This window comes from Falco peregrinus, chromosome 5 (assembly GCF_023634155.1).
Source record: "Falco peregrinus isolate bFalPer1 chromosome 5, bFalPer1.pri, whole genome shotgun sequence".
NCBI lineage: Eukaryota > Metazoa > Chordata > Aves > Falconiformes > Falconidae > Falco > Falco peregrinus.
The window spans coordinates 22,688,003-22,715,829 of NC_073725.1; the positions used below are offsets into that span (position 1 = coordinate 22,688,003).

At 41.4% G+C, this 27,827-nt stretch overlaps 1 protein-coding gene across 16 annotated transcripts; it reads left to right on the forward strand.

Annotated features, from left to right (window-relative positions):
* On the forward strand, nucleotides 1-27,827 carry NEUROD6 (neuronal differentiation 6). 16 transcript variants are annotated; one of them, XM_055806107.1, is made up of 6 exons: nucleotides 15-293; nucleotides 760-836; nucleotides 1,183-1,271; nucleotides 2,359-2,452; nucleotides 17,889-17,977; nucleotides 25,893-27,827. In XM_055806107.1, the coding sequence occupies exon 6, from the start codon at nucleotides 25,914-25,916 to the stop codon at nucleotides 26,925-26,927; it is 1,014 nt and encodes a 337-aa protein (XP_055662082.1). In that variant the 5' UTR covers nucleotides 15-293; nucleotides 760-836; nucleotides 1,183-1,271; nucleotides 2,359-2,452; nucleotides 17,889-17,977; nucleotides 25,893-25,913; the 3' UTR covers nucleotides 26,928-27,827. The 16 variants fall into 16 exon arrangements, 11 of the variants coding, with proteins under 11 accessions (XP_055662082.1, XP_055662080.1, XP_055662081.1 ...); XR_008747485.1 differs by lacking the exons at nucleotides 17,889-17,977; nucleotides 25,893-27,827 and adding an exon at nucleotides 17,685-17,882 and having other exon boundaries at nucleotides 1-293; XR_008747483.1 differs by lacking the exons at nucleotides 17,889-17,977; nucleotides 25,893-27,827 and adding an exon at nucleotides 7,322-7,790 and having other exon boundaries at nucleotides 1-293.

Genomic DNA, 27,827 nt, shown 5'->3' on the forward strand with positions numbered 1-27,827 from the left:
TTGGCTACTCGTGCTCTTCTCTGTGAGCTCGGCTTTGCATTCAGATGTCTGCTTTCTCTCACGAACCACGCTGGTGCTGTTTGGTGCTGTGGTTGAAAGGAAATTTCTTGGGGTTTTCCCTTCGCTGGAAGTCCCCTGGTTAAGGCTGCTGTTGCTGGGGAACTCTGTGCAGCCCTTCCTCTGGTGGAGGGCTGCACCTTGTAGTCTTAATCTTTAATTAGCTTTCCCTTGACCCCTCTGCAAGGCTTGCCATGGGAAGGCTTCTCCCTGGGGTGAGGAAGACACCTGCTTGCGTAAGTAAGACATTTTGATGAATCTCTTTAGAAGTGCTCAGGCTGCGAGCTGCCAGGACCTGCAGAGCACTCTGTCTCGGCTTCATGATGATGGGTTTTTCTGCAGAATACGGCGAAGTGGCCACCAATTAAGGTCATTTCAGCTTTAACCCTTTTTTCTCACTGACATTGCCTAGGTTCAGGCCATTCCCAAACATGAAGAGTTTACACAAGAGAGAAGAAAACAAGAAGGGCTGGTTTACTAAGTCTTTTCACAAGCAAACGATGCAAAGACACAGTAGGAAGGGTTATCATGACACCTACAATAAGGCAGCTTCCTGCAGAGCACCCACCTCAGAGCTGAACTCCCCAGGTCCCTCCGCAGTCAGCAATGGGACACAGGCACCATCAGAGAATGGCATAGTCTGGGACCCTACTGCAAACGCTCAGGGCTGCCCTCTGAAAAAATTCCTCTCTCTCTTCATAGACTATAGATGATACCTTCCTCAGAAGAGGAGGCTACCGTTTGGCAGTACAGAAAGCCGGGTGGCTGTACACACACTGGTAATGTCATTGACTGATCATGTTTACAGGGGTTATAGCTGCATTAGTCTCTTTCCTCTTCTTGCCGGGCTTTTGCAATTGCTACTAGCAATCTCACTCACGGCTTCTGCATCGCAGCCTGAGTTTTCATTATCAGAAGCAGTTGCACTAATATTAGCAACTCCCTGGAGCCTGCAGCTTCACTTAAATAACTACTTTTTCAAACTGAATGTTTTGCATTTCACCTGGGAGACTACCACATCAGCCTAATGCTGTCCAATAGGGTTTTCCTCTGTTAGAAAGGAGGTTTTCTTCCACCTTATGGTCTTTAGTCACAGGAGGATTTCCTCTTCCTTCCTCTGCCCAGGAAGTTGTATTAATCTGCTGAACTTTCCAGCGCTGGGCCATGAGATGGGCAACACCTTCACAGCTGGAGTCAGGGGAAAACCTCATCAGGTATGTTGAAGTCTCTCAGCTGTCTGAAGAAACAGTGGCTCTTCTTCAGGCACCTGGACTAGCTGCCCCAGCGATGGCATGGCATACAAACCATCAGTTGTTCGTGCATCAGACACCCATTCTCCAAAATCTTCAAGAGTCTTCAGGAAAAATTTATTTTCTGCTTTATGAGACTAATTTGGTGGTAGTATGGTACCTTACCTATTAGCCTTGCTTTCCTTCAAGTGGACTCAAAATTGTTGTCTTCACTCATTATCAGATAGGTTTTCCTCTGTGCCAGAGGAGACCAGCTGCTGCCTCACTTTTCTAGGTCTGTCACTTACGCTCAAAGGTTCCCTGCAGCAACAGCCCTGCCACACGGAGCCAGCCTGTGATTTTGTGCATTAGCATGGTGTTATCAGTACACAGATGTTGACTGGGAGGATGTGTCTCCAAATCATATTTTGGACAGTGCTATATGAAGGTGTCTGCTGGGGGTACTTTTTGCTAGCTCTGGCCACAGCTTCTTTGGGCTCAATTTACTAGACTTTCCATAATTCTCTTCATTTTCTCGCCAGGGCAAAAGGAATTTACTGTTGTACAGACCCTCTTGCCACAATCTCTTCTTTCAAAAGACTGAATTCATCATCACTTTCTGTTTCTTTCCTAGCAAATGCTGCTGCAGCACAGACATCTTCTCCTTTAATGTTTCTTCCTCTTTTACAACATGCTGCCTGACACAACTAGAGTCAAGAAAAATCTCCTAAAGGAATTTTCCTGCTGGGCTTGCGTGTTGCTTTCAAGGAGCACAGCTTAAAAGTGCTGCAATGAACATGCTAGAGGTTTGTCGGGAATGTCCTCTGGGGGCCTGTGATATGTTTCAGTGGTAATAGCACAGCTATATATGTGCTGACTAAGCTCCTGATACCCAGGGACAGCAATAATTCTTTTTTTTTTTTCCCATCTGAACATTATTTTGCTGTGCTGACATCTGTAATCTCAATCCTTCCACTGTGGAGCTTCTTCTTGCACTAGTGCTTGCTTGTTAAGGACTTCCTTGTGATGGGACTTCCCTTGTTTTCATAAAGTATTTTGTTTCTTTCCCAAGGCAACAGTGTCCTTCATGTTCCAGATTGTTGTCCCATCCCGGCTGTTATGGAGGCCCTGTGACTTCTGCTGATCTTGGTACCCAATATGAATCGGTAAGTAGTTACCCAACACATGGCTTCCAGTTTCTTAGGGGAGGTTGTTTCATGGCATTCACTTCATGCACGGTGCCTGAAGTCCTTCATTCGCTATGCAGTGATTTGCATTCTGCTGTGATCCGGGTTTAGTTTATGCTTCCTGAATTTTGGCTGAGTGGTGGTATTCCCTCTTGCCTTGGTCGCATACCTCTAAGTTGTCATGTATGTTTTCACCTCCTGTCAACATTCATGCATCGTGCGCCCTTTTCCCAGGAAATCTCGTGTGCCAGTAACAGGCCAGCAGGTGTTTCCTACCAAATGTTGTGGCTGCTGCTCTCTTCTTCCAGTCTCACCTGCCTCACCCAGGATGGGCAGGCTATATTCAGAATATGCTGCAGAGTCTTGATAAATAATAGCCGATAGCATAGGGAGCCTATAGTCTCCCTGAAATGCTGAGCTGCTTTTTTTTTGCAGTTATTTGTACGTATCCAGACTGTCATTTTCTTCCTTGTTGTACCCATTTTAGAGGTTTGGCTACTTTAATCATACCCTTGTGTCAGACACTGAGATTCTTTTACCTCTTTGTACCTCACTTGTGGAAGTGGCTGCTGAAATACCTGAGCTGTTGGCACCAGAACCTTGAGAGGAGATTTATTTTTGCAGTTTCCCGGACATAGCCCATGTTTGCAGGCAAAAAAAAAAAAATATCTTAGTTGTTCAAAAAGTCCCATTTTACTTGTCACTGCTATGAAATGGATTGCACAGATAACAAGTTTTTTATCAAGTGAAACCATCTTCTGTCTCGGGACTCATTTGCCAGCATGTCAACCACATAGAAAGAGAGATTCTGACCTTTCTCTTTGCATCTGTATTTTTCCAATATTTGGGGTGGAAGACCTCCATTTTTCGTTAGTCCTACTGATGCAGGCAATGTTAGAGTCCAAATGAAAGCTGGCTTTTGCCCATCTTCCGTCTCATGAATACATATTACTTTTCCCTCAGTTATCAGTTTTGAATGTCACAGGTTTTCCTTTGGCCCTCCACAGCTAATTAGACCTAGGAAGCTAGCTGCATTGTGATCCTTCTCTTTGTACTGTACTGTAGCCAAGAAGAGTGCTGTGTCACTGCTGCCACTCGAGTCTCTTTGGGGGTGCTCTCCAACTGCAGGCATCGTACGCCCTGTACTTTTCTGTTTGCTTATGCGTCATGCTTCTGCAAAATGGTTTACTTTGTGGTTGGAATCAAACAGCCTTATCAAAATGCAACTCTTCAATAAAGCTGAAATGAAACATTTGGACCTCATGAAAACAGAATGTTTTGCTATTTTGCACGGGGGAGTTTAGGAAGAAGGTGAACAGCTTCTCAGTTGTTGAATCAGCATTTCAGGGGGGTGAGGAGGGAAAGGATCTCCCTAAATGGCCAGAGCATTATTTTCTCTTAGCACAGTTTTGACGGTCGGAATTGGAGACAAAGTCAGAACACGGAGCTGCAAATATGGGAAAATGATATTACAATTTAGATCCAAAAGCAAATTCACAGCTGTCTGTAAATTAAAACAAAGAACAGCTCAGTGACTTGGGAGCTTGCAGACATGTAGAGCCATGCATCTGCCTGCACTTCAGGCTGACAGGGTACCAAGCAGAATAGCCGTTTGTGTGTGATGCTGAGGCCCGATAACATGCCTTGATAACAGGCAGCATGTCCTACATCAGGGCAAACACCTCCATAGCGTGGTGCCACGGCTCCCACGCCAGGGCTGCCTCATGTACATACATGTATTCACACCTGAAATGTCTCTCACCTGCCTACAGGGCCAGATTTTTAAAGAGTGCTAAAGGATGCAGACAGAGAAACTGATGGGAGTGAGGCACTGAAAACAGCAGTGGAAAGCAATTTGCCTCTATAGGTCCTGAATGTGCCTGGAAATCCGGTTCCATCTCAAGTATAGTAATGACTTTGGTCAAAAGTAAATTTAGTTATTTGGTCCTACAAATTGTTCAATTTTTACCTGAGATGACATTCACAAAGGACAAATTTTATTTTTGCTCATATCTTCTCCTAATTTTTTATGATGCAACAGAGTGTGAAAGAACTTTTGAAAAATAATCTTATTAAAAGAATGACTGTAAAACCTGTATCTTCATCTGTAGTGGTAGAAAGATTCTTTTAAGTAACATTCTTTACCCATATTAGTGCTTTCTTCATCAAATGTTCATTCACAAATTCTGTCTTACTAGTTCTGCATTTAATAATTGAAACAGTATTGCAGAAATAATATCAATAGAAAGCAGTATTTTCTCATCTTGTAATTATTTTCAAATGCTCATAGAATTTATTAATTTTTTGTGGTAAATGTATAATTGAAATTTACTGATTGGTAGGGGAAAAAAAAGTAATTTTGCTTGTAATCCCCACACAGACATTATAATAACAATTTATCCTACCTGGATGTAGGTGTATGAAGGAAAAACAGGAGTTGCCTCCTTTCATAGGGATGATTATGTTTTGAATTATCTTGTATACATCTAATATGCTGGGGGCATCTTGGGAGCTAATCAACACCTACAAATCCCACAAAAATTAATGGATTCAAGTTTATAAAATATTCCTGTTGACTTAGGCCCAGTTTGCACTCAGATTTTACAATGTAATGAAGTTATACCAGAGGAGACAGTTTATGCCTGCAAAGTGCATGTTGGCTTAAACTCATTCTTTGAACAAAATAGAAATAGACTTTATTGAAAGTATAACTGCATCTATACTATAGCTCTAACTGCTATAGCTAAATTTTTAAACTCAGTAGCAAATTTTAAAAAAAAATCAAAAAAGAAGGAGCTAAATGACTTGCTGTGATACAGCAGAGGAACTAGAGGAAGCTGCTACAAGTCTTGAACTCCACCACACTGTAAATGCACAGTGATGGCAAGTGGTGGGCAATACGCATTTGCATCTTCCACAACATCCACACGTGTCAAAGGGGCACCAATGGTTAAAATCTGATCAAAGCTTTTGGACAAGGACCCAGTGAGCTTTCAGAGGACTGTTCTGGGGCCAGTCCCTGCTCATTGCCCATTCCTAAGCATAGTAGTCTTCAAGAGGAGGTAATCAGTCTCGCTGTGGGAGGACTGGAGTTTTCCTCCAGCTGTAGTGAAGGCAGCAATGTAAGGTGCCCCAAAGAGATACCAGGGCTCCCTCCACTGACCCCTATGGAAAACCAGCTCTGCTGTGGCACCCTGAGAAAAGCACTAGTAGTCACCTTACAGATACTATGGCATCTGGATGTATTACCCCATGGGCACATCTCTCTTTAATGGTCTCTCAGACCTCACTAAAGCCTCATTAAAACTTGGGACAATGGCTGTCCAGGCATACAAAGTCCAGGTACGGAAAGCAGAAGGACTGTTTAGGTGTGTACAAAAAGGCACACCCACAAGGGTGTCTACAGAGGAAAAGATGATGGCACAGCAACCTGGAAAGCTAATCACTTATCCCAGGTTTTTATGGGCTCCGCCGATCTTGACCTCTCAGCGTTAGCAATTGGTTCGACAATGTAACTAGGAAGAGTGGAAATATCCCTGCCCCATCTATCACATGGCAAGGAGGCTCCTTACAGCTCCCCTTCGGCACCTAAATCAGATCTGCAGCAGCCATCCTCCCTTAAAGATCTGACTGTTCAGAAGAACCAGTGAGTTTCACGGTTGCAGCCGCACATTGCAGGAAGTAAATTAATGGGAAAAAACAGCTGAAAAGGTGATTAAAAGGCAAAAAATAATAAAAAAAAAATTTAAAAAAATAGCAGTCTTAGTATCTTAGACCACATATTTGCACTCCGTTCTTCTAACAAAAGACATGATGAGCTTGCGCGCGCACGCACACGCTCATGCTTATTCTATGCTTTTTCGCCTCATCTGGCAGCCGCTTTCCGGTCCAGCAGACACTAACATCTAATGAGTCAAACTTCCCATTTTCAGACTAATCAGTCGGCTGCACTAATTGCAAATGCAAATATGCAAATTTATATTAATTAATTACTCTGCTAATTAGTTCTGCGGTCTTTTTGGGGTAATAAATCATTGTGCAGTGGAAGGGAAACACGTCCTGTCCCGTTTCACTCCACATAAAAATTTAATGTACTCGTTGAAGAAAATATATAAACCCCCCCCCCGATTCTGATAGCTCTGCTTCTACTGATGAGTCCCCTACAGAAAGGTATGATTGTAAGAAGGCTTTCACATCTCCAGTAAATGCCATCACTAAGGTGCCTGTTAGCAATTTAATTATCACATTATGAGCTCCAGGAAAAGCCAGTTTGCTGTGCTGCAGGCTGTGACTCTGAGCTCCGTAGTTCACACATTTTGCAGCAAATGCTGTTTATACATACATGAAAGATAATCTGGAGGAAAGCAGAAAGTACCTGAACGGACTGCTAAAGCTTGCACTCAAATCCTGGGAAGCTCGATCTGCTAAAACCATCATGACTACACACGCTTTAGTTCCCCAGCCTCACTGGATCACATTTGAATGTGTTGTCAGTAGAAATGAAGAGTAGCTGAAGACGAAACTGCTTGCAGAGCCCTTCTCTGGCCTTGTGTTTTGCTTTGGTTTTGATCTATTTCAACAGGGAACTTCCATCTCCCCGGTCAGTGCCACTTCTCCCTCACACTCCTCACCTTCCCCGTGCACCCCAGGAACAGGGAGGGTCATTCCACTTCCCCCCTCCCCCAGTGATCTGCCCAGCGTCAGGGGATCCATGGCCTGCATTCCCCATCCCAACATCTGGAAGGTGTGATGAGTTCCCCACACTGTCTTCATGCCCCAGCACAGTGAGGGTGTGGAGGTCCACCATGTCAGATGGCAAGGGCTTATTCTACCCCTTCTTCCTTTTAGGAAAGGAGAGAAACAGCCCCATAGCATAACAAACCAAATGGTACCTGGCTGTCACCGAGGGTCACCGAGTCCCCTCATCCTACACAGGAGCTACACCGACTCACAGCAGCACTGTGGTGCAGCGTTCATCACAGGCAGTCTAGGAGTCAAAGGCTTCTAAGAGGTTTAGAAAGGCGTTAAGCAGAGGGCATCCTTAGTCTCACACAAGTTAACGCTAACTAGAAGTGCAGCACCTCGCACAGCTCTCAGAAGGTGTCTTCATCCTCCACTTGCTTACTTTTCACTGCTCTATACCATTGTTTCAAATGTGAAACATTGACAGAGCATTTTCTTGAGTTTCAATGTGATACAGTGGGTTAATCCACCTCATAGACGTAGGCTGAAAATCAGATAAAGATGTTATAAAAGTCAACAGAGCTCTTCTATCTCTGAGATCGGCATCTCTCATGTAAAGTCTCCCAATTAAAAAAAAAAAAAAAAAAAAAAAGAGCATGAGCAAATGTTTTGCTTTATGCTTTAAATTATTTGGTTTAAATTGAAACAATAAATGAGGTTCACAGGTAATTAAATTCCAAGAGCCTTTATTATGGTAGGTTTAACCAGAACTTAAGCTGTGTATTTTTCTGGTAGTTTGGAACCTTAGGATAGCTTCTTTCTTATTTATTTTTCTTTCCTATCCAAACACTGGAACAAAATACTGTTGAACTGGTAATACAAAGTCCTGTGACTTAGGTTCTGGGAAACAGAGAAAATTTAAAAAAGCTAAAACAAGTTAAATTGAGTAGTTTATGGAACGGTCAAAGATAAAATTTATTTTGAAAAATTTGCCACCTTTGCTTGAAATATTAATAAGTACTAATGGCTATGCTATTTAACATCCTACAAATTAAAATATTTGTTTTAAAAAAAAACCACCTCTGTGATCTTTGTAAGTTTGCAGGATACTGGAGTCACACGGGATCCTATATTGTATTGGAGTACAGTCCTCCCCACCTGCTGTGGGTTTTGCCTGATATTTAAAAAAGCTTTTTTTTTTTTTAACCCTACAAGTTTTTAGAGACTAATACGCAAAGATTTTCCCCAAACTCCACAGGTAACTCTTTAATAATGAATAGGTATGAGCTGCTAATGGGACTTTTTTCTGGTTGTTTGTAGTGTTTTTTAAAGAGTCACATTTAAATTGTAATTGCACTGGGATGTGAGATATAACTTAAGACATTTGACAAAATCTCTAGACCCTTTGATGGGTTAGCTTCAATTAGAAAGCTTCCACAGCACATGCATCTTTTGCAAATTGCAGTAGGCTTCCTCACGGCAGGCACTGTGAACAAAATTCTCTCTTTTTTTCTTTTTCTAAAAAAATTGCATTCATAAAATAGCAAAGAAAGTTTTGCCGATACTTCTTTCTCAAGAATATTGTCTTGATTCAGAATACTTACATATAGTGAGAAAAGAGTGATGCTAATAAAAATTCCATCATGATAGTCTCTGTTTATTCCCTTTCTGTTACTTCTGGCTGATATTTATTCTCCTGTCAGGGCTGTGAAATTAAGACTTTTCTTAACATATAGGGCAGCAAGACCCATTTGGCATCCAAGATGAAACCCAGATGAGTGTTAAGATTGACAGTGTTTTCACCCTTATAATTAGCTATTCACACAAATGGGGTTTTAGTTTGCACTTATGCTTGGAACATGGCACTTCATACAGAGAGCAGCATTCACATGTTAACATTTTCACTTTTGTTTTTTGTTGGCAAGTAAACCAGTGTACTTGCTATTGACTTCTGTTAGCATTTCACTATATATTATTCACTATTTATTAGTGCCCTATTTAAAAAAGAACCCAATGTGAGCAAAGCGCGAACAAGAACTGCAGCGATGCCTTTCCTTTTGCCTTGCTCTGAAGGAGCAGGTCACCTACCTAGAGTCACTCTGCTGCTTCCAGGTGAATGCTTTCCACATGCATAGGGCTGGGGCACTGCTTTCCAGCACCTTTTTCTTTTTTTTTTTAAGCGTTAAAGACCCCCCCTCCCTTGCTGAGGGAAGGACTGGTGGCCCCAGTACAACAGAATGTACTGCGCCGAGCTAATTTGCAGCCTTGTCCTCAGTTGCGCACTGACTCAGTGATGTCTGGAGGAAGGGCGCAGAAGTAGGAAACCTTATGGCAGTACAGCAACTATTGCCAGAAATTCATCAAGGATTGTGATGGGTTCTGAACAAGGTCCTGTTCATTCTAAATCAAGGAAGAAAAGGCTCAGTGATGGAAGAGAAGGCAAAAGGACAGCTGAAATGTTGCTGTTTCACTAGATCTGAGATGTAACTGATTTGCTCATACACGTTAAAGAGTTTTAAGCAGAGAAAAACAAAACAAAGCATCCTAAATGGACTGCACTCAATACGTACTTAGTCTAGAGAGCTCACTGCCACAAAAAGTGGATTTCAGAAATGTATGTTTGCAAAAAGGAATTGATATGCATATCAGTTACCATAATTAATTACAATAACGTTTTTGGGTCATGCTTCAGGGCTCACAGAATTCAGCAACTGTTAGAGAACGGGCTGAGACTTAACAAGGGTAATATCTTTTTAACCTTCATGTACACACTTTAGGGGTCTTTCTTTGGCGATGGTTATTGCCAGAAAATAATGATGAGATGAAACCGATCTTAGGTCTAAATAAACAGGAAAAATCCTGTGCCCTCAGCTGTGGATTACATCCCCACATGGTCCTTCCTGTTATGGGAATGGATGGCTTTTGGCAGTTGATTTAATCTCTTACCTAATTCTTTATAAGGCTGGAATAAAACAGGGAGAGAAAATAAGGAAAACTTTATCACTCGAGCAAAAGAGGTGGCACAATACACAAGGTCTTTTGCACCAAAGAAATTAATTAATATTGTTCATCTTTTTAGAAACAATTGCATCTACAACGGACAAGAGGACAACTATCAGGCTAGATTAAAATAAAGATTACATATAAAATCACTGGGGGAAAAAAAGGAGAACAGACTAATGGTGGAGAAAAGGCACAGAGAAGCCCTAAAGGCAAACAATAGAATGAATAAGTATGGTAACTGCAAACCACCTAAGCAAAAATAAAAATAATGATTGGGGAAATAGCAGTAAAATGGGAAAATCATTTGTCTATACTGAAGCTCCACGACTGCAGCTCTTTGCCTCCAGGCACTCCAAGCACAAGGATGCCATCTCACCCAAGTGGTAAGACATCCAGAGAAGCAAACGAGACTGCTGCTCATCTCAGAGGAGCAGAGCGATGCCTCTCTCTGCTCCCACACTGATGCAGCATCACCACCATAGCTCAGAGAGGGCAATTGCATCAGGAACCAGACATGAGGCCAGGCCAGGGGGATATAGCTAAACACAGGGGGATATAGCGAAACACAGCAACAGCAGGAGCCCAGGGCTTGGGTGCCACAGTGGTAGCTGCCCAGGAAGGCAGCAACAAGCATCTCTGATGCAAATCAAGGGGTGAAGCAGGTCAGTGCTTCAGGGACAGGGACTTCCAGGTCATAAAAGTGGAGCTGAACCACCACAGCCCTACCAGAGACTGGCTTAACTTTGTTTTATGTTTTTTCTTGTTTTAGACTTGTTATTCCAAGTCCAAAAGACTTGGAAGTCCTTTGCTCACCTTTGTCGGGGGATATTTTGCTGTACTACGCTGAGGCAGAAACACTGGGCCTGCCACATGACAGGTTAAAATGGAGTTGTGGCTGCAAGGTACCTTGAGACAGTGAAAGATAAACCAAAAATAGAGCATTCTTCCTGTGAGTTACCCCAAAATGTCTGTGTTTTCAATCCCAGCCATTACAAAAGGTTGCAATATTTGGTTGAGAGACTCCCTAACAGTATTTTCAACTGAAAAACTATATTTACATTTCAGAAGGTGAACCTTTTCAGCTTTGATGTACAAAGTAGGAAACAGTAGCTCATTACCAGACACTTAGAGGAATGCCTGTTTCTCCAGTGGCACTTGGTATCATGGAGGTTTTCCCCAGGAGCAGGCAGCCCCTTGCAAACCCGGCTTCTTGCCCCAGCTGCACATCAGGGCGTGGACCGATGGTCATTCAGAGGCAGGATGGCACCATGCCTGGGAAATCACCTTATGGCCACAGAACAAAAGCCATGAAGAAGAACTGAGCCCCACACCACAGCTCCTATGACCCAGTGTGTCATCTGGGACAGGACAGATTGACATTTAACTGACTAAAGAAATATACATCTTGGGGCAGCCCAGCAGGTTATTCCCATTGGGATTTATTGACCCCGCAAAGGACTGGTTTTGGCTTTCTGAGCAGATAGCCAACAGACTTCAGTAATGATGAAACACACCCAAGAAAATTCTGATTTGTGAGAACAACTTTATCATAAGGAAATTGCCTGGCAAAGGATCTCCAGCCAGGTCTAGTCCTGACCCTGCAAAGACTTACAGTGGAATTAATTTTATTTAACATCACCCACCAAAAAAATTGTCTGCCCTCAGCTAGTTGTCAAACACACAGAGTTAGTGGAAAGGAGTGGAAGGTGACTCACTGCACTTAATTTAGACATCCCAGGAGAAGACGGTGCCTCTTTCCATTCTCTAAAAGCAAGCTGAGACAGTTGGCTTTCACTCAAGGCAGCTACTGAGCAGTAAGCTGGGGGGATGCGAGTCCTTGCACAGCTTCGTGTGTACCTGCAGGGCTGTTACTCATCACCCACCTAAGATGATGCTGAGTGAAATCCGCCGGGACCTGAGCTCAGTGAAAAACTCCTACCACCCTCACTGTCATCCTGTGGTTGCACGTGTCTGCTGGGACAAAATGGCAATAACAATGTTTTGGGTTCTGTAAGACCGATGTTATGGCATGAAATATGTGGCTGAGAGCAAATGTTGCAGCAGCCTAAGACGACAGGAATCTCTTTTCATTCCCTAACCAGAAAAACTCTCAATGAAAATAGAACTGACAGATTGGGAGTAAACTTTTGATGGGATTTTAAGTGTCCTAGTGATCTCAGGTTGGCTTGACCACATTGCTTACAGTGTTTAGGCAGCTCAAAACTAAAGCCTTGAAATGAGTGTGCTAGTACTTAAATAAAGAAAAAAGACCTACAGTCAATAAAAATCCCTAAAAAAAATTAAAAATAAATCAACTAGGGTATTTGGGAGGATTCTTACACTTTTAAAACAGTTTGCCTTGGGAGAAAAGTTTTTTTGTTGTTGTTGTTAACTAATTACAAATTTTTAGTTCCTCTTTTAATTTTTCTTTTGAATTACCTTCTAATGTAAAAAGCGGAGAACAAAATGGTTTTGTATATAATTCTTTAACATTGACTACCTAGCTTACTTAGTGAAAAACTGAATTAAACTGCTGGCTTTCAGTTAAATGTTTTTTTCATCAGTTAATTTCTTTTATTGTATTTTGCTGGCTTTCAGTTAAATGTTTTTTTCATCAGTTAATTTCTTTTATTGTATTTTAATTATTTTTCTTTCTCAGTTTTTGACTTATCCAGGATCAAATCTTAGCTTTGAGCAGTAACATGATAGGAACTATGAAGGTTAAGTTTGTAGTTGATTCTTAAATCCTTTTTCCTATATAAAGCATATAAATTGACACCTTTCTTTTCTGCAAGAACTGCCACCATCTCATATTTGACTACAGCTTTATATTACCAGAGGTTAAATGAAGCATTAATGTACAAGATGCCATTTGACCAAGGCAAAGCTTTCTTGACCATATACTTATAAGATGCAATTTAAACATCTAATTTCCTTGAAAATTAATTATTCATTTTCTCTGGAATAGAAAAGACAGCACAGGCAGGTCTAGATGAATTTTATCAGACTGTGGGCTAGCTGTGCTGTAAATAGAGAAATGGCTAGGTCAGTCTGGAGAGGAACAGAAAAATATTTACGCTGTGCTGCATTACCAAGAGGAAATTTGTGTGCTCCATAGACAAGTGTCACTGAACTTTCTTTTTTCTGCTCTGCTCTCAGTCTATCCTCTTCTAGCTCACACCACCGTTGCCCCAGACAAATAATAATCAGTAGCATCACTTTTGCCTATATCTATCATGGGTAAGAGATTTCAGAAGGCAATCATCTCAGCTGGAGAAAACATCAAAGTGGAAAATGTATTTGTACCTAGGAAATGTTATGTTTGTGCTTGAGACCTGGACACATCAGGCTCTTGCGTGCTTCTCTAGCCACCTGAGCACCCTTTTTTCCTAATCGCTTGCAGATATAAATTGGGCTCTCTGAGCGTGGTAGTGGTGTACATGGAATTCACAGCAATATTCACAGCTTCCACCTCTGGGAACTTGTCCCTTATGGTTTCAGTCAGGAACAGATGTTTTAAGTACATAGATTGAATAGAAGTTTCATTATTTTCCTTTGAGGATGAAAAATTAAAATCGGTTTGCTCCACGACCTTCTCACCACTTAAAAGTTAAAACTAGGTTCATGGGCAGGGCACATGTACACGTGGGTTAGATCCAGAGACCGAAAGTTGCTGAGCTCTCAGTGTATTTCCCACTGTACGTCTGACTCACCATGGGAACTTGAGCGATAGCCCCTCCATCTATGAAACACTGATACAAACTCACTGAACCAGCAGGCGCTGAAGCTTAATTTCAGTATGTACAGTGCTGTGAGAACTCTATTTGCCATGTGCTGCAAGAAGCAAAAAGTAACTTTCACAGTACCAAAAGTAAAAAAGGAAGTGCAGTGGATTTTTCTTGCACATTTCTGATAAGTCCTTGGTGATTTGAGTATCTTTTCCAGCCACTGGTAGGATGTCACTATTTTAATAGTGGCACACACACACACAAAAGTCCCAAGTTTTTATTCCTCAATGCTACTTTTGTACATAAACAGTTATTAACTTTGCATCAACGTCTCCATGGATTAAACAGTCCCTAAGTACACATTGACAGCACAGATCGTTATGGTTATGGACCCTTAACATTTAAAATGGGAGGGGAGGGAGGTTGTGTGTGTGTGTATTCATCTCCTTACTCCCTCTCTTTCACAAACTATAAGGTTTAATAGCGATTAACACTAGACCACAGCACTTCTAAATTAACGATAGCCCTGCCAATTCTAATTGGTATTCTAATTAGTCTGACAATTCCACTAATTAAGAACATTAAACTTTTTAACAAAGGCTATCTTTTTTGTGTTGTCTTTGGCAAAATGGAATTGAGGGTATAAGGGGGCCTGAACTGCTACTTCAGAGAATTGCTGATGATTAAAGAAGAAGAAAAAAAAAGATCTGAGGAGCATGTAGAAACATTACTATATGGTAGTTAAACAACAAGAATCAGCTATCTGAATTACAGGATACAGTAAATGACAGAGAAATGGATTAATGAAGTGAAAACTGCAAATCCAGAATTCATGACTGAAAGAGGTTTGCCTTTTGGAAATACTGATTTCGCCCAGGTGCTATACGGATTTCGGTACAGTAGGCAAACTGAGGCATTCCTTTGTTTGGAGAAAGCTCACAGTTCTAAATTAACTTTCCTTCAGACGTGAAACAAAAGCAAAGAAAAAAAAAAGTGTTCCACAATGCAAAATTTTCAGTAAATATTTTCTTGATATCAATTGAAATGTCTCATTTTGAAAAAAAAAAAACACAACGAACAAACCTGCTCTGGTTTTGATATTATGTATAATATGTTATTTTGAAAAGAAGTATCCTTCTGAATCCCTTTGAAATGAATTCAAGACCTTACTTTTCCTAAACATCTTATTCTCAGGATGAAATTTCATTTTATTGCACTTAATACCCAAAGTTTTATGCTGAAAAGCATACAGAGTCTTCTGAAAGAAAATGTTCCATTTTCTGCCACTTTATGTTACAAAATCAAACTGCAATATCTTGTTCATAATTCAGATTTCTGTTTCCACGGGAGTCAGAGCATTTGTACAGTCTTTGCAAAAAAACTCATTGATGTTAGTTGGTGCTGCAAGAGGCAAATGAATAACAGACTGAATGGAAAGCAATGAAAAGCACTATTTACTCCAAACCCCACCAACCTGAACCTCACAGATTTTACTTTTCTAACACCCAGCTTTCAAGGCATAGTGCAGGAGCTCTGAATTCCTCAGGATTTCACCGCATGTATTTCCTCCATCACTTCACCAAACCGTTATTGCACTGCCTGTTCAAGGGCTTAGAGGTACGGGGAGAGACGGCTATTCCATTCACCATCTGCTGGTGACAGCAAATGTTCTCCACACGGCTGTCTTCAAAATTCACAGCAAAGTACCCTTTCGAGATAAATTTTACCTAGATGGCTTTCCACAGCAAGATGCCTTACAGGTCCAAATGCAGAATGCAGAAGCCAACATGCCTCTCTAGGCGGAAAGTGCACTTCAGATTTCAACCCAAACCATGCATAAAACTCCTAAACAGAAGCATGAGGCCCTGAACATATTACAGTATGCTCTTCAGAGTGCATGTCTTTGAATACTTTGCAAAAGTGTATGGTTTTGCTCTCCTGGCTCACACCGCAGTAATAATCAATCAAACTGCAGTATTTCTCCAAAAATAGCAATTGAATTAAAGATGATCACAAAGAAACCAAAATAAGGCCAGATACATACTGGCCGACACATGAACAATACCACGGAGGGGGGTGGGTGGGGGTGGAATGGAAAAAAGGATAAAAACGTGTGCATATTCAGTACTATTTCTGCTGATCAGTGAAATCTATGCCCAGTATGACATTTACCCAGTACTTCAAGAGCTGAAAGAGTCAGGCCCCCAGTAAGGCCATGCAAGCCAGGTAGACAGTCAACTTACACAGCAACTAGCACAACAGAAGGAAAATGCAAGCAGGATTCTGGCTTAGCAAGCCATGCTCCCTTCTTAGGAAAGGGAAATTGGCCAGAAAAGAAGGCTTTTTGCCAAACTTCCAGGTGCATTCTGGCCATGGCTGCTTTAAACTATTTGGGGATTCAAACCAGTCCTCAGCCAGCCCAAAGACTGAAATGAAAACTCCGGGCTGCCAAAAGATACTACTCGCTTTCCTTTCACACCCTGCAAGGTGAGACCGCTCTGCAGAGTGGTTACCTCCAAAAACAACACTGAGAACTCAAGGCTGTGGCGTGAAGCACTGATTTTCACCATGCCTGGTGGCTGAGGAAGCTGGCAAGCTGTAGGGCTTACACAACTCCTTAGAGACTATGCAGACGTAAGAGATGGAAAGGGATGGAAATCACTGAAATTACTGTTTACTTCAGCTTGTACTTAAATACCTGATAACCTCACCTCTCTTTATGGCAGATCATAACTTCACGTTGATTTTGGCAAATTTTATTGACTGTTAGATGATGTTCCTTCTGAGGGGATGTCCACAGATCTTACCAAAAATATCTATGCGGCTGTAAGCAAAATCTTCTCCTGAGACCTACTTCTTTCAATTGTATTTTTGAATAGACAAGAAGCATCATTATATTCTTTATCTTCTCCTCTTTACTCTATTCTAGGAAAGTCATGAGGCTTGCAATGGCAATATAAGAAATTTACAGCTTACATCAACATGTCCACTTGCCCAGGGAAGTTGGTGAAAAACACATTAAAATGGGGTTTCATAAAGATGAGAAGTATCAGTTACTCTAAAAGTAGCTCTGCAGTTAGAAGTAATAGAGTTGTTCATTCATCACTGAAAATTTTTTCTTTAAACATCAATTTTCCAAAATGATTTTGGAAAAAGATCATTACATCCCAATCTGAATTCAGCACTACTTTACATCTAAGCCAAAATTGGCTGTGCCTTTCACTTTCTCAGAAGCTTGGGGACTGAATCCAGAAAACAGTTTTATAAAACCCTGTTCTATTTGCGGTCAAATTCTCCCACTGAACCTCCAGTACTGTCAGGGGAAAATTGATCCTGTGGGTAAAACACCCCAAAGGATCCAGCCTGCACTCTCAGCTGTGACAAACTTTCTGTGTCTTGAGGTAAAATGGGATGGCCAAAATTTTCCACAGTATATTACTGTCCATCTCCCACTGCCTTTGAATCAGTGAGGATACATATAGTTTTGTGTAATGGGAAAGAGCAGAAAGACTAGAGGATCCAGGGACTACACATCATCTAATCTGCTTCCAAAAAGATTTCTGGAGTGTTTATCAAATAGACATTGGGTTCTTGATTACTCTTCATGTTTTTACTGAGCATATTAAATCAGTGGAACAAGTTCAGGATCTCTGCCATTAAGGTCCTGGTGCCTCCCTTTTCCTCCTGGAAAGCAGCACTTCCTTGCTTCATAGGTGTGTTATAAAGATAAATACTGAATGCTTAGGTTGGTTTGGTTTGGTTTATTTTAACCCAAAGTTACCTTTCTTTTTGCTAAGGAAAGATCTCCAGTAAGGTTTTGAAGTACACGCATTATCACGTGTTGCAGATGCTGGCTGGCAATTGCAGATGCTAGGAGGAGTCAAAAGTGTAACACAAATTTGAGAAATGTAAAGGGAGGCTGTAGTTCATTAACAGCTTGGGATGTCTGATTGCAGAGTTTTCCTGGTTTTTTGAACAGAAAATTTACTTATCTTCACCAGACCACTATCTTGGGAGGAGCCCTGTCCAAGGAGGGTTATAAATTCAGATAATAGAAGGCAAACCAACAGGAGCAGATATTCCTGTTACAGTAAGTCTGAGTCATCCTGCCCCACACAATATTATTTCATAAAAACAGTCATTTCAGCTGAGCTGTGCTGTTAAGAAACTACCTGCATATTTGTACATAAAGAGAGAGAACAGAGGTTTCATAGGCAACTGTAGCTGTGGCATTTCCTCCTGTCAGCCACTCAACTTCTCATCTTTAATAATGTGCTTTCAAAATGGGTTTAGAAGAATTGTTATTTTTAAGGTCTTTGTTTTGGGTTGTTTTTTTTTTCCTAGGGTGTTCAGGTATTATTTCAGCATGCTGCTAAAATTTGCCTGAGGAGTGCACGCCAGAGAAAGGAACTGATTATTCTTAGTTAGGAGCTTACAGCTCACCTGAACCTGGATAAAATTTCATGGGGGTAAAGAAAAGTCATTTCTTTAGCCTGCGGGCTTTCTCCCTGCTGAGTTTCAAAGGTTTGCTGCAAATAATGGAAATGTCAGAGTTTCTCATAAACTTTGCAAGGATCTTTTTCAAAGTTCCCCTTAAAAAACATCCTATATTTTCCTGGGAGGGAACTGTCCACTAGAAGTTGGTGTTACCCTTCGGGTTTATTTTGCACTTCCTTCAAGTCAGTGTTAATTCAACTTCTCTGTTTCCTTGCATCTCACGTTTAATTTAGGGCATGCTGTGTAGTCCTGAGTAAACTGCTCGTCTCAGCACATGCTTTTTCTAAGGCTGTTCTGCTCTCCTGAGTTGGTGGTGGCACCCAGAGCTCCCACCGCTTCCCAGAGGGGCTTTGCCCCAGTGCCACCTTGCTGCTTAGGGCTCTGCACGTTGTCCCTCCTGGCACACCAGGTAACCCTCTCACAGCGAGAAGGCTGTGGGAAGGGAGGAAAAGTATCGGGAACATCCACACAGGTGATCCAAGGAGAATATCCCATCAGGCGCCTCTTGCTGGGGAAATTTTCAGGGAGGAAAGCAGCCTATCGTCCTCCAAGATTTTGCACGGAAGGAGTGCCCCAGCTTTATGGAAGAAAAGGCACGCACCACAGCCCTGGGGTCTGCTTGGGGAAGGGGAAGCAGTGCAGGGCGCTTCTGGGGTCATGCACACCCATGCTACCTCTTCTAGAAGGGACTGGCTGCAAGATCCATCCCAAAAAACACACTTTCAGGGGGAAAGAGACATTCTCAAAATGGAAACACGGAGGAAGCGTGCTTGTGAATCACTGTAGGCACCGGCAGAAGAAAGAGAGGAGAAAAACAGCATCACTAACTAGCTGTTTGACAGAGATTGCCATTAAAGAGTAGATGCCGATCGGCAGCATCAGGGTGTGCGCTACAGCCAAGTGTCCCTGCTGCAGCCTCTCAAGGCTGCCAAACTTACAGATCGCAGGACATCCTCAAGGCAGGGTAGCAGAGAGTGCAATAACCAGTCACCAAAGTATGGATGAAAAAATTAAGAACAGTTTCTCAGATGTAGCATAGGGTTGCTTCACACCACAAAGCAATAGGAATGATCTTAACCCCCTGCATTTTCAAGAAGCAACACAGCTACGTGACTGGTCTGACTAGAGCATTTTCCCCTGGGAAGAAGTACATTCGATCCCATATTGCTGCAAGGTACATATCACCTTTCAATCTGGAAATAAAAATTTCAGGCTATACTGTACCATTACTGTTCTAGGCAGAACACATTTTATTAATTTAAATTTTTTTTTTCCACTTTAAGATTTTTTGGTCCCACCCTCTCTCAATTCATTTACATTAGAATAAGCCAGGAGCAGCTCAAAATTAATAGGATTATGCCAAACGTATGTAATATCTAAATCAGACCCATTCTAGTTGTCTTTCAGAAATTTTAGAGCAATTTCTGGTCACAAACTAATTTTTGGTTAACCATAAGCAATTAGTATCAGAAACCATTTTCAGATTCTAAATTAATGTTTTGCTCAAGCGACTCCCACTAAAATAGAGTAAATTACCCCTTCACAGCTCTTTCATATTTGTCCCTATCAGCCTATTCAAGACATAAAACCAAGGATGTCTGATTAGAGCAAGACGTACATCTTCATTACAGGGGGCTTAGATAGTGCAAAGCACATTTATAATATTTTGTGGCATTAGCAGATGTGTTAAAATCACATTTTCAGACTGAACCAAATCCTCTTGAGCTAATGTAGGTTATTTCTCTGAAGCTGAGGGTCCCCATTAGTGTTTTCTTTAATCTCTCCTGGGAGAAGGACATATCCCTGAACATCATCTTAGCACTGGTGGGAGAGGGCTTAGCCAACTTGATGGGAACAGTGAGTTTCCTCACAAAACCGGCTGTAGTCTTTGGCAGCGTGCTGGGGATGCAGAGAGGCAGAAAAGGGCCCCCGGACAGGGACGCACATGATTTCAGTCCCACAGCATGCTAGCTGCACATAGGATAGGCAGCTGGCATGCAACATGTACATCGCAAATCGCTCTGGTTCCTCCTCCAGCAGCTGCTTCTGCAGGGTAGGGACAGAGTCCTGTTTTCATCAGAGGGTCCCAGTCCTGACCAGTCTGACACTCACTGGGGCTGGCAGACCAGAGTCCCTGCCTATGACACCACCTCTATTACCCTACTTTCATTTAAAAAAAAAAAACACAAAAAAAACCAAAAACAAAAAACAACCAACAAAAAACCCAAACAAAAATATTTTTAAAAAACCCACACAAAGCCCTCAAAGAGGTATTCCTACCTCCTCCTGACCTCTGAACTCAACAGGACACTGGAGATAGGGGCCACAGTTTTTCATACTGTCACCCACGTACTTGCCCCTCGTGGTCTGGCTTTGCAGGTTCGGATGCACTACACACACATCCCCCAGTCTCACTCCCAGGGCAACAGGGGTCCCTGCCGATGGCAATGGAGGGTCCAACCCTGCTGCAGGCATGCAGCCAGGTTCTGGCACAGGCATCAAATGCTGAAGCCTGCCCATGGCGGGGTCGGAGCGGGTGTTTCTAGTCCTGCCCAAGTGCCTGGGCTGTGCATACAGGTGCTGGGGCAGGACGGTAAACTCATGGCCAGGTTGTGAGCAAGGAAGAGGGAGTTTGGCACTGCAGGATTGTCACCGCTACTTTACACTCATGAGGAGCAGAGTTACTGTGACATTCAGTGTCTGCATTGGAAAGATGAACAAACAAAAAAGGATTTAGCTAACTCTCCCTTCTGAAGAGTCCCTTGCTGCCCACAAGGTCCCATTGCAACCAGTGCAAGACCCAGAGTACCACACACCAAACTGTTCCTGAGCAAACATTAGAGTTCTGTAATTCTGATGAGATTCTCCTGTTTCAGTGAAACTAGGAGATATGGGCCAGTTGGGAGGAGATGATGGGAAAAAAAAAAAAAGAAGGAAAAAAAAAATTAAAAAAATAATAAAAAAGAAAGGAGTAGAGACATCCCCCGGGGTTCCGGTGATAGCATATTGAAGTTACTGGAAGGACTCCCATTGATTGCGGCATAGTTTGGGTCAGTCCCCCTGATGCACCATGGAGATTCTGCAGTCCTTTGAACTCAGTACTATTTCAGTGAATCTATTAACGTTTGACTGTGTTAAATGTATTATTACAATATCGCATTTGAAATAGAGTCACTTATAATTCAAGACTATACAGCCTGGGCACAGGAAAAAAAAAATTGTGGTATGTGTTCAGTAACATATTTGGTGCTGTGCAACCGTTCTATAGAGTGCATTTAACTGTGTTTTGTGTATTATTCTTAACATGCATTCACAGTAGACAGCAAAGCAGCAGTTATGGGGTATGCTGTGAATGCATATTAACAGCAGTACACATTTGCATATCATGGATCCATAATACAAAATGCGTAGTAAAATCCTTATGAAAAGTTATTATGCATGCACAGTAGAGGCTTTTTAAACCTTGATATCTCAGCTATTTTGTTTCTCCACTATTTATTTGAAAATATTAAAAAGGTCAAATGATGGATTAAGAATCTGCAAAAATGTAATGATACAACTACAGAGGGAATCCTTCAACACAAACTAATTCATTTATTTTGTTTTTAGTAGCAGTATAAAAGCCACTCAAAAATGGATTTTAGAATAATATTTGAGTAGTTAAAAAAAAAAACCTACCTACTTCAGCAATAAAAAAGGACAGAGAAAATATTTTTGTAAAAGTGTATTTTGGAGCCTGGGTGATATAACTGGAAATTTTGATGGTCCTTCCCGTAACACAAAGCCACTACAATGTCGACCTTTCCTTCAATTTCTCGTAGTATTTTTAGTATGCATTGAAACAGGGCTTGGTTTCTCAGGACTTTGCATATTTAGATTATCGTGCATTGTATAATACTCTGAATATGCAAAATCCTTGAAAAGGTTGACAACCCTTAGGACCTTCCACAATATAAATCTTAATACATAAATTCCTATTGAGAATAACGGGATTCTACCCTCTTCTCTGTTACACACATTGTAGTATTTGGGATAAAATGGAATGAATGTTAGGAATAGTACAGCTCTTGCCCCTTTTGAACAGTTGCCACTTAAGTTTTAACACCTTTGTCGCTTCAAATACATTTGCCTAAAAAATAAAATAAAATAAAAAAGAGGCCTGAGCTCTGTGAAGAATGAACAACCCAGTGTCTCACTTTTGTAAAAAAAATGCAGAGTTTGGGGTGAGGTCTTTTTTTCTTTTTTCTTTTTTTTTTACTGAAAAGCTCTAAAATCATTGAGCACGTACATGTACGTGTACATAACACGCTTTCCACACACACACGTTGTTCTGCTGCTGCCTTATTTTTTGTCCCCCTCTCTAATAAAAAAATGCCCAAACAGATTTAAATGAAACTTTGTGAAAACAAAATAATTGGATCGGGGCTGGGAACATTAATGCCAAGCTTGGGCCCAACGTGAATTAAAGCAGATGAGTTATAAACCCTTCAAAAACAGGATTTATAATGGAAACACTGACACGGACCCATAAACAATAGCAGCTCTTCCAGGGATTATTTTAATACTAAAAGCATACTCAGTCGCTCACTTTTTTTAAAATAGAGATTACTTAGTCACTAAAAAGCGGTGATACGCGGTTATAATGAAAGCAAACTTTAAAAAAAAAAAAAAATGCTTCTAAGATGACACATCGTTCCCCCTGTAACTCTCTTGATATCGCTTATATGTGACATGCCACTCCTTAAATATAAAAAAAACCCACAAGCCCCAAACACACCAAGGTGGAGTTTGCCATAAGCTCCATGGCAAGGCTGAGCTGAGAGGCTTTGTCAGCTTCATTTAACAGTTTCTTGCCTGTCGAAAGAGACAAAAGGGTTAAGGGAGGAAGAGCAGGGAGTACAGGAGAGGCAGCTGACAGGAGAAACAAGGGCACCAAGGAGAAAGCAGCAGCCAGGGAGGCAAATGGAAGAGCAGGGGGAGATTTTTAGGAGGAGGAAGAGCGTGCTTCCAAAGGAAGGAACTCAGTTTTTAAAGACATTTCGGGGAAGCGTTTGCAAAAAGGCCAGGCAGGCAGACAAAATTTGGCAGGGGGGCAAACCCTGCGAGCCCCCCCCAGTTACACCAGTGAGCGTCTTGCCCTGCCAGGAGCAGGTGCCCCCCAGTCACAGAGCACAGCAGCGGGGCAAAACGGGGACCCACGAGCCCTGCCACACACTGCCGGAAAAAGGCATCGTTTGTACTTTGTACGTCCAGTTTCCCACGAATGGCTCTTTATGCCTCTCTTCTTTCGGGAAGGTCAAAAACCACCCAGGGATGCAAGGGGAGGATTTCTTACAGCCGGCAGAAGGTTTGCTCCTGTTATCCTGTGCTCTGGGGCAACACGCTGCACTCAGAAAAAAACAACCCTGAACCCCCAAAACAGCCGCCAGCAGCTTCACATGAAAACTACTTTTTGTGACTGTGCTATGTGTTAGAGCACGGCATTACTTCCCCATTCCTGCCTTCCCTTCCTTGCTTTTTTTTTTTTTTTTTTTTCCCTGGGTACCAGGCGCACCAGAGGGACTCGGATCAATACAAGACAGCACTTTTAGTATAAACAATACCGTATTAACAACCACAGGGCAGCCGTACCTGTAGGCAGGGATAGCACCAAATGTTGGCACATCTATCCGTGCAGCTAGACTGCTAAAAAGAAGCAGCTCCAGTGGAAATGCACCTACTGTATGTGAAATGCTGGTGCAGATTTTTTTTTTCTTTTTTTCTTTTTTTTTTTTCTATCAGTCTAACCTTCTGTGTTGATACATGAATGCTGGTACCCACTTACAGGGATGCCAGATGATCAGTGCAGAATGAAGGTCCCAGGAGAAAGGCTCACGTGGTTTTCTCTGCCCCGTGACGTCACTAGCAGATGGCATGGGTACCAGCTCTGGCAGTTGGCATCAATGTCACTTTTTAGAGATCAATGAGATAGTGCAGATATACACAGATCTAGACTCCAGGAGACGATGCGACATTCAGACTGAAAAGATTTGGAAGGCAAAAAATGAAAACTGATTGTTGAATGAAATAAAAAGATAAGGTAATACAAATAAAGATATATTTCAGTTGGTGCTGGGTGTGCATGCAAGTGTTTAAAGATACAGTATCATTGTCTTGTATTTTATGTATGCTATTTACTGTCTAATAACTCCTCCTAACATTTTATTCTTCTGATGCAATTGCATACTTTCATTGGTGTTATGTAATATTGCAAGTGTGTAGACAATACTGATAGAGTTAGTCTTTGACTGGGGGTTTTGTTTAGTTTTGTTCTATTAAAAAAAGTCCCTGCCTTCGTTTTGCTTGTCTCTTTGAGGATTGGGGGATCCAAGCTTTTGCTGCTCCCAAACTGCAAACAAAAGCAAAATAATTGGGAAAAGGGAATTATTTTTCCATTCCAGGCTGGATTCTGAGCACACGTGCAGGATTGCAGTGAGAATCTACAGACCGCTCCTGTCAGCTACGAGCTGGAGGGAGACATCTGAGCCTTGCAGAACATAAACACTGCTATAGCGTGCAGGGAATTTTTCACCTCCTCCCCCCCAACAATTGATGGGGGTGAGGAAAAAAAAAAAAAAAGGAGGAAAGAAAAAAGAGAAAAAGCAAATAAGTTGATTCTAACTAAGCAGATATTATCAATTAGAATTTTTTTCTGGGAAAAAGGAGAAAAATAAAGGTAGGGGGATTTTATTTCCTAACTAATCTGAATACGTTTAGGGTTAAATCATTCTGATTTTTGTCTTAATATGAAATAAGTAATATGTGATTTTCATACAGATCATTAGAAATAAAATTTCTTCATTTTTAATTCTGTTATTAGCTGAGTGATGGGGGGGGGGGGGGAACGTTCCATTAATTTTTGTTCTCGCCCACTCTAACTTGCTAGAGTTTAATATCTTGATTCATAAGGGAAGAAACATGGAGGGAAAACCCCAAAACTTTGAAATGTAAGTCAAAAAGTGATTTTAAAATATTTAACCATCAGTTAGTAGAGATATGGCACTTTTCAATTTTAAGGCTGCTCTCGCTCTCCTCATTTTTTTACCCAGGGGAATTTGGATTAATGAAATTTCTGTATTGCTTTATCATGTTTTGCATTTCTTTGAATTCCACGGTGGCAAGGGTTTGAAGGGCTTGTTTAAAAATAAGATAAATGAGCCGGGAGATAATTGTACATTTTAGATATTGATCTACCCTATACTTATCTGTGGGAAATGTGGGGTTTCAGTTGCAAGATCCTGAATGTTTTGAGTGATTTTAAAATTCTGGATGGCTCTTATTTTTTAAAAAGCGAGCATTCGCAACTGGCATTTTGTGCAAAAAAATGTAATTGTGCATTTATATATACACACGTACTCATATACACAGTGTGTGCACGCAGACGCACAAAAGGTGTGTGAGGATGTGTGTGTAAGTCGGCAAACTTTAAAAAATGGAAATATTTAAATATTGTGCTGGCATTCTTTCAGGTAACTTAAGATTATAGAACCATGTTAACACTACCGTTTGATGAGTCTGTTGTAATGCCAGAATCCCAGATGTGTAGAAAGTTTTCCAGAGAAAGTGATGACCAAAAGCAAATGAAGAACCCAGAGAGCTTTTCGAAGCAGATAGTGCTCCGAGGAAAGAATATTAAAAGATCCCCTGGAGAAGACACAGAAAAAGAGGAGGAGGAGGAAGAGAGAGAAGAGGAGGATGAGAATGGCTTGCCCAGGCGAAGGGGCCTTCGGAAAAAAAAGACGAGCAAGATCAGGATGGAAAGGATCAAATTCAGGCGACAAGAAGCCAACGCTAGAGAGAGGAACAGGATGCACGGCCTTAACGACGCCCTGGACAATTTAAGAAAAGTGGTCCCTTGTTATTCTAAAACACAAAAACTGTCCAAAATAGAAACTTTAAGACTAGCTAAGAACTACATTTGGGCTCTTTCTGAAATCCTGCGAATTGGCAAGAGACCCGACCTGCTCACCTTCGTCCAAAACTTGTGCAAGGGTCTGTCCCAGCCAACTACAAACTTGGTGGCGGGATGCCTGCAACTGAATGCCAGAAGTTTCCTGATGGGCCAGGCGGGTGAAGGCGCCCATCACACCCGCTCGCCCTACTCCACCTTCTACCCCCCTTACCACAGCCCCGAGCTCGGTACCCCCCCGGGGCATGGGACTCTAGACAACTCCAAGTCCATGAAACCTTACAATTACTGCAGTGCTTACGAGTCCTTCTATGAAAGCACTTCCCCAGAGTGCGCCAGCCCACAGTTTGAAGGTCCCTTAAGTCCTCCCCCAATTAACTATAATGGGATATTTTCCCTGAAGCAAGAAGAAAGCTTGGACTATGGCAAAAATTACAATTATGGCATGCATTACTGTGCAGTGCCACCCAGGGGTCCCCTTGGGCAGAGCTCTATGTTCAGGTTGCCTACAGAGAGCCACTTCCCTTACGACTTACATCTGCGCAGCCAGTCTCTCACCATGCAAGATGAATTAAATGCAGTTTTTCATAATTAATGAGGAAAATGAAAATAAACAGTGGTCATTCACCTCCCCATCTAATTAAGAGCAAGCAGATGCTTGGGCACTGCGTAATTGGCACAACTCTATTTAACGTGTTTACTAGTTCCTAAAGTGTGTTTCAACTATTGTGGGGATTTTCTATGTATTAATAAACCCTTTTTCTGATAAGTATTTTTCCTTTTGTTTTTTTGTCTGTAAACACTGTGAGATTCTGTTTCTTCCCAGAGGTTATTTCCCCCTCCTCCTTTTTTTCTTTTTATTTCCCTCTTTGCTTGATTTGTTGAGCAGTGTGTCTGAACAATATCGCTGAAATAAAAGCATACACACTGTGTAAAGTCAATGTCTATTTTGATTGTACAGTAATTATACAAATGCATGTTATTGAAATCAGATTAATAAAAATGATGTATTTATAATTGGTAGAAAATATATATAATGTATTTGAGGAGAACTGGATTAAAAATATTCAGAACTTTAAAGAAATTATCTCAGAACCGAGATGGGCTTGCAATATGCAGAGGTGAGAGTGCAGCAATATCGAAAGCTATGCAAAAAAAAAAAAAAAAAAAAAAGGCAAACAAAAAATCAAACCAGTTTTTTGGGTGGTTGTTTTTGGGAAAGCTAAGGAAAACCAGTGATTGTCACTGACATTATTCAGCTTGACCTTTAGAGTGTTGCTGGCAGAGGCCACATGCTAATATTTTAGAAGATGTTGTCGAAATTTTGCCTCAGTTATTTTGACCATATATAATCAGCACTTTTTTTGTATTATTCTGACTTCAGATGTAAAGGTTTGTTATAACAATGTATAACTGTGGTTTCTCACTGCGTACTTTAAATGCAATTAAACATAGATGTTTCCACTTTTAAAATACATCGATTAGCTGTGATACT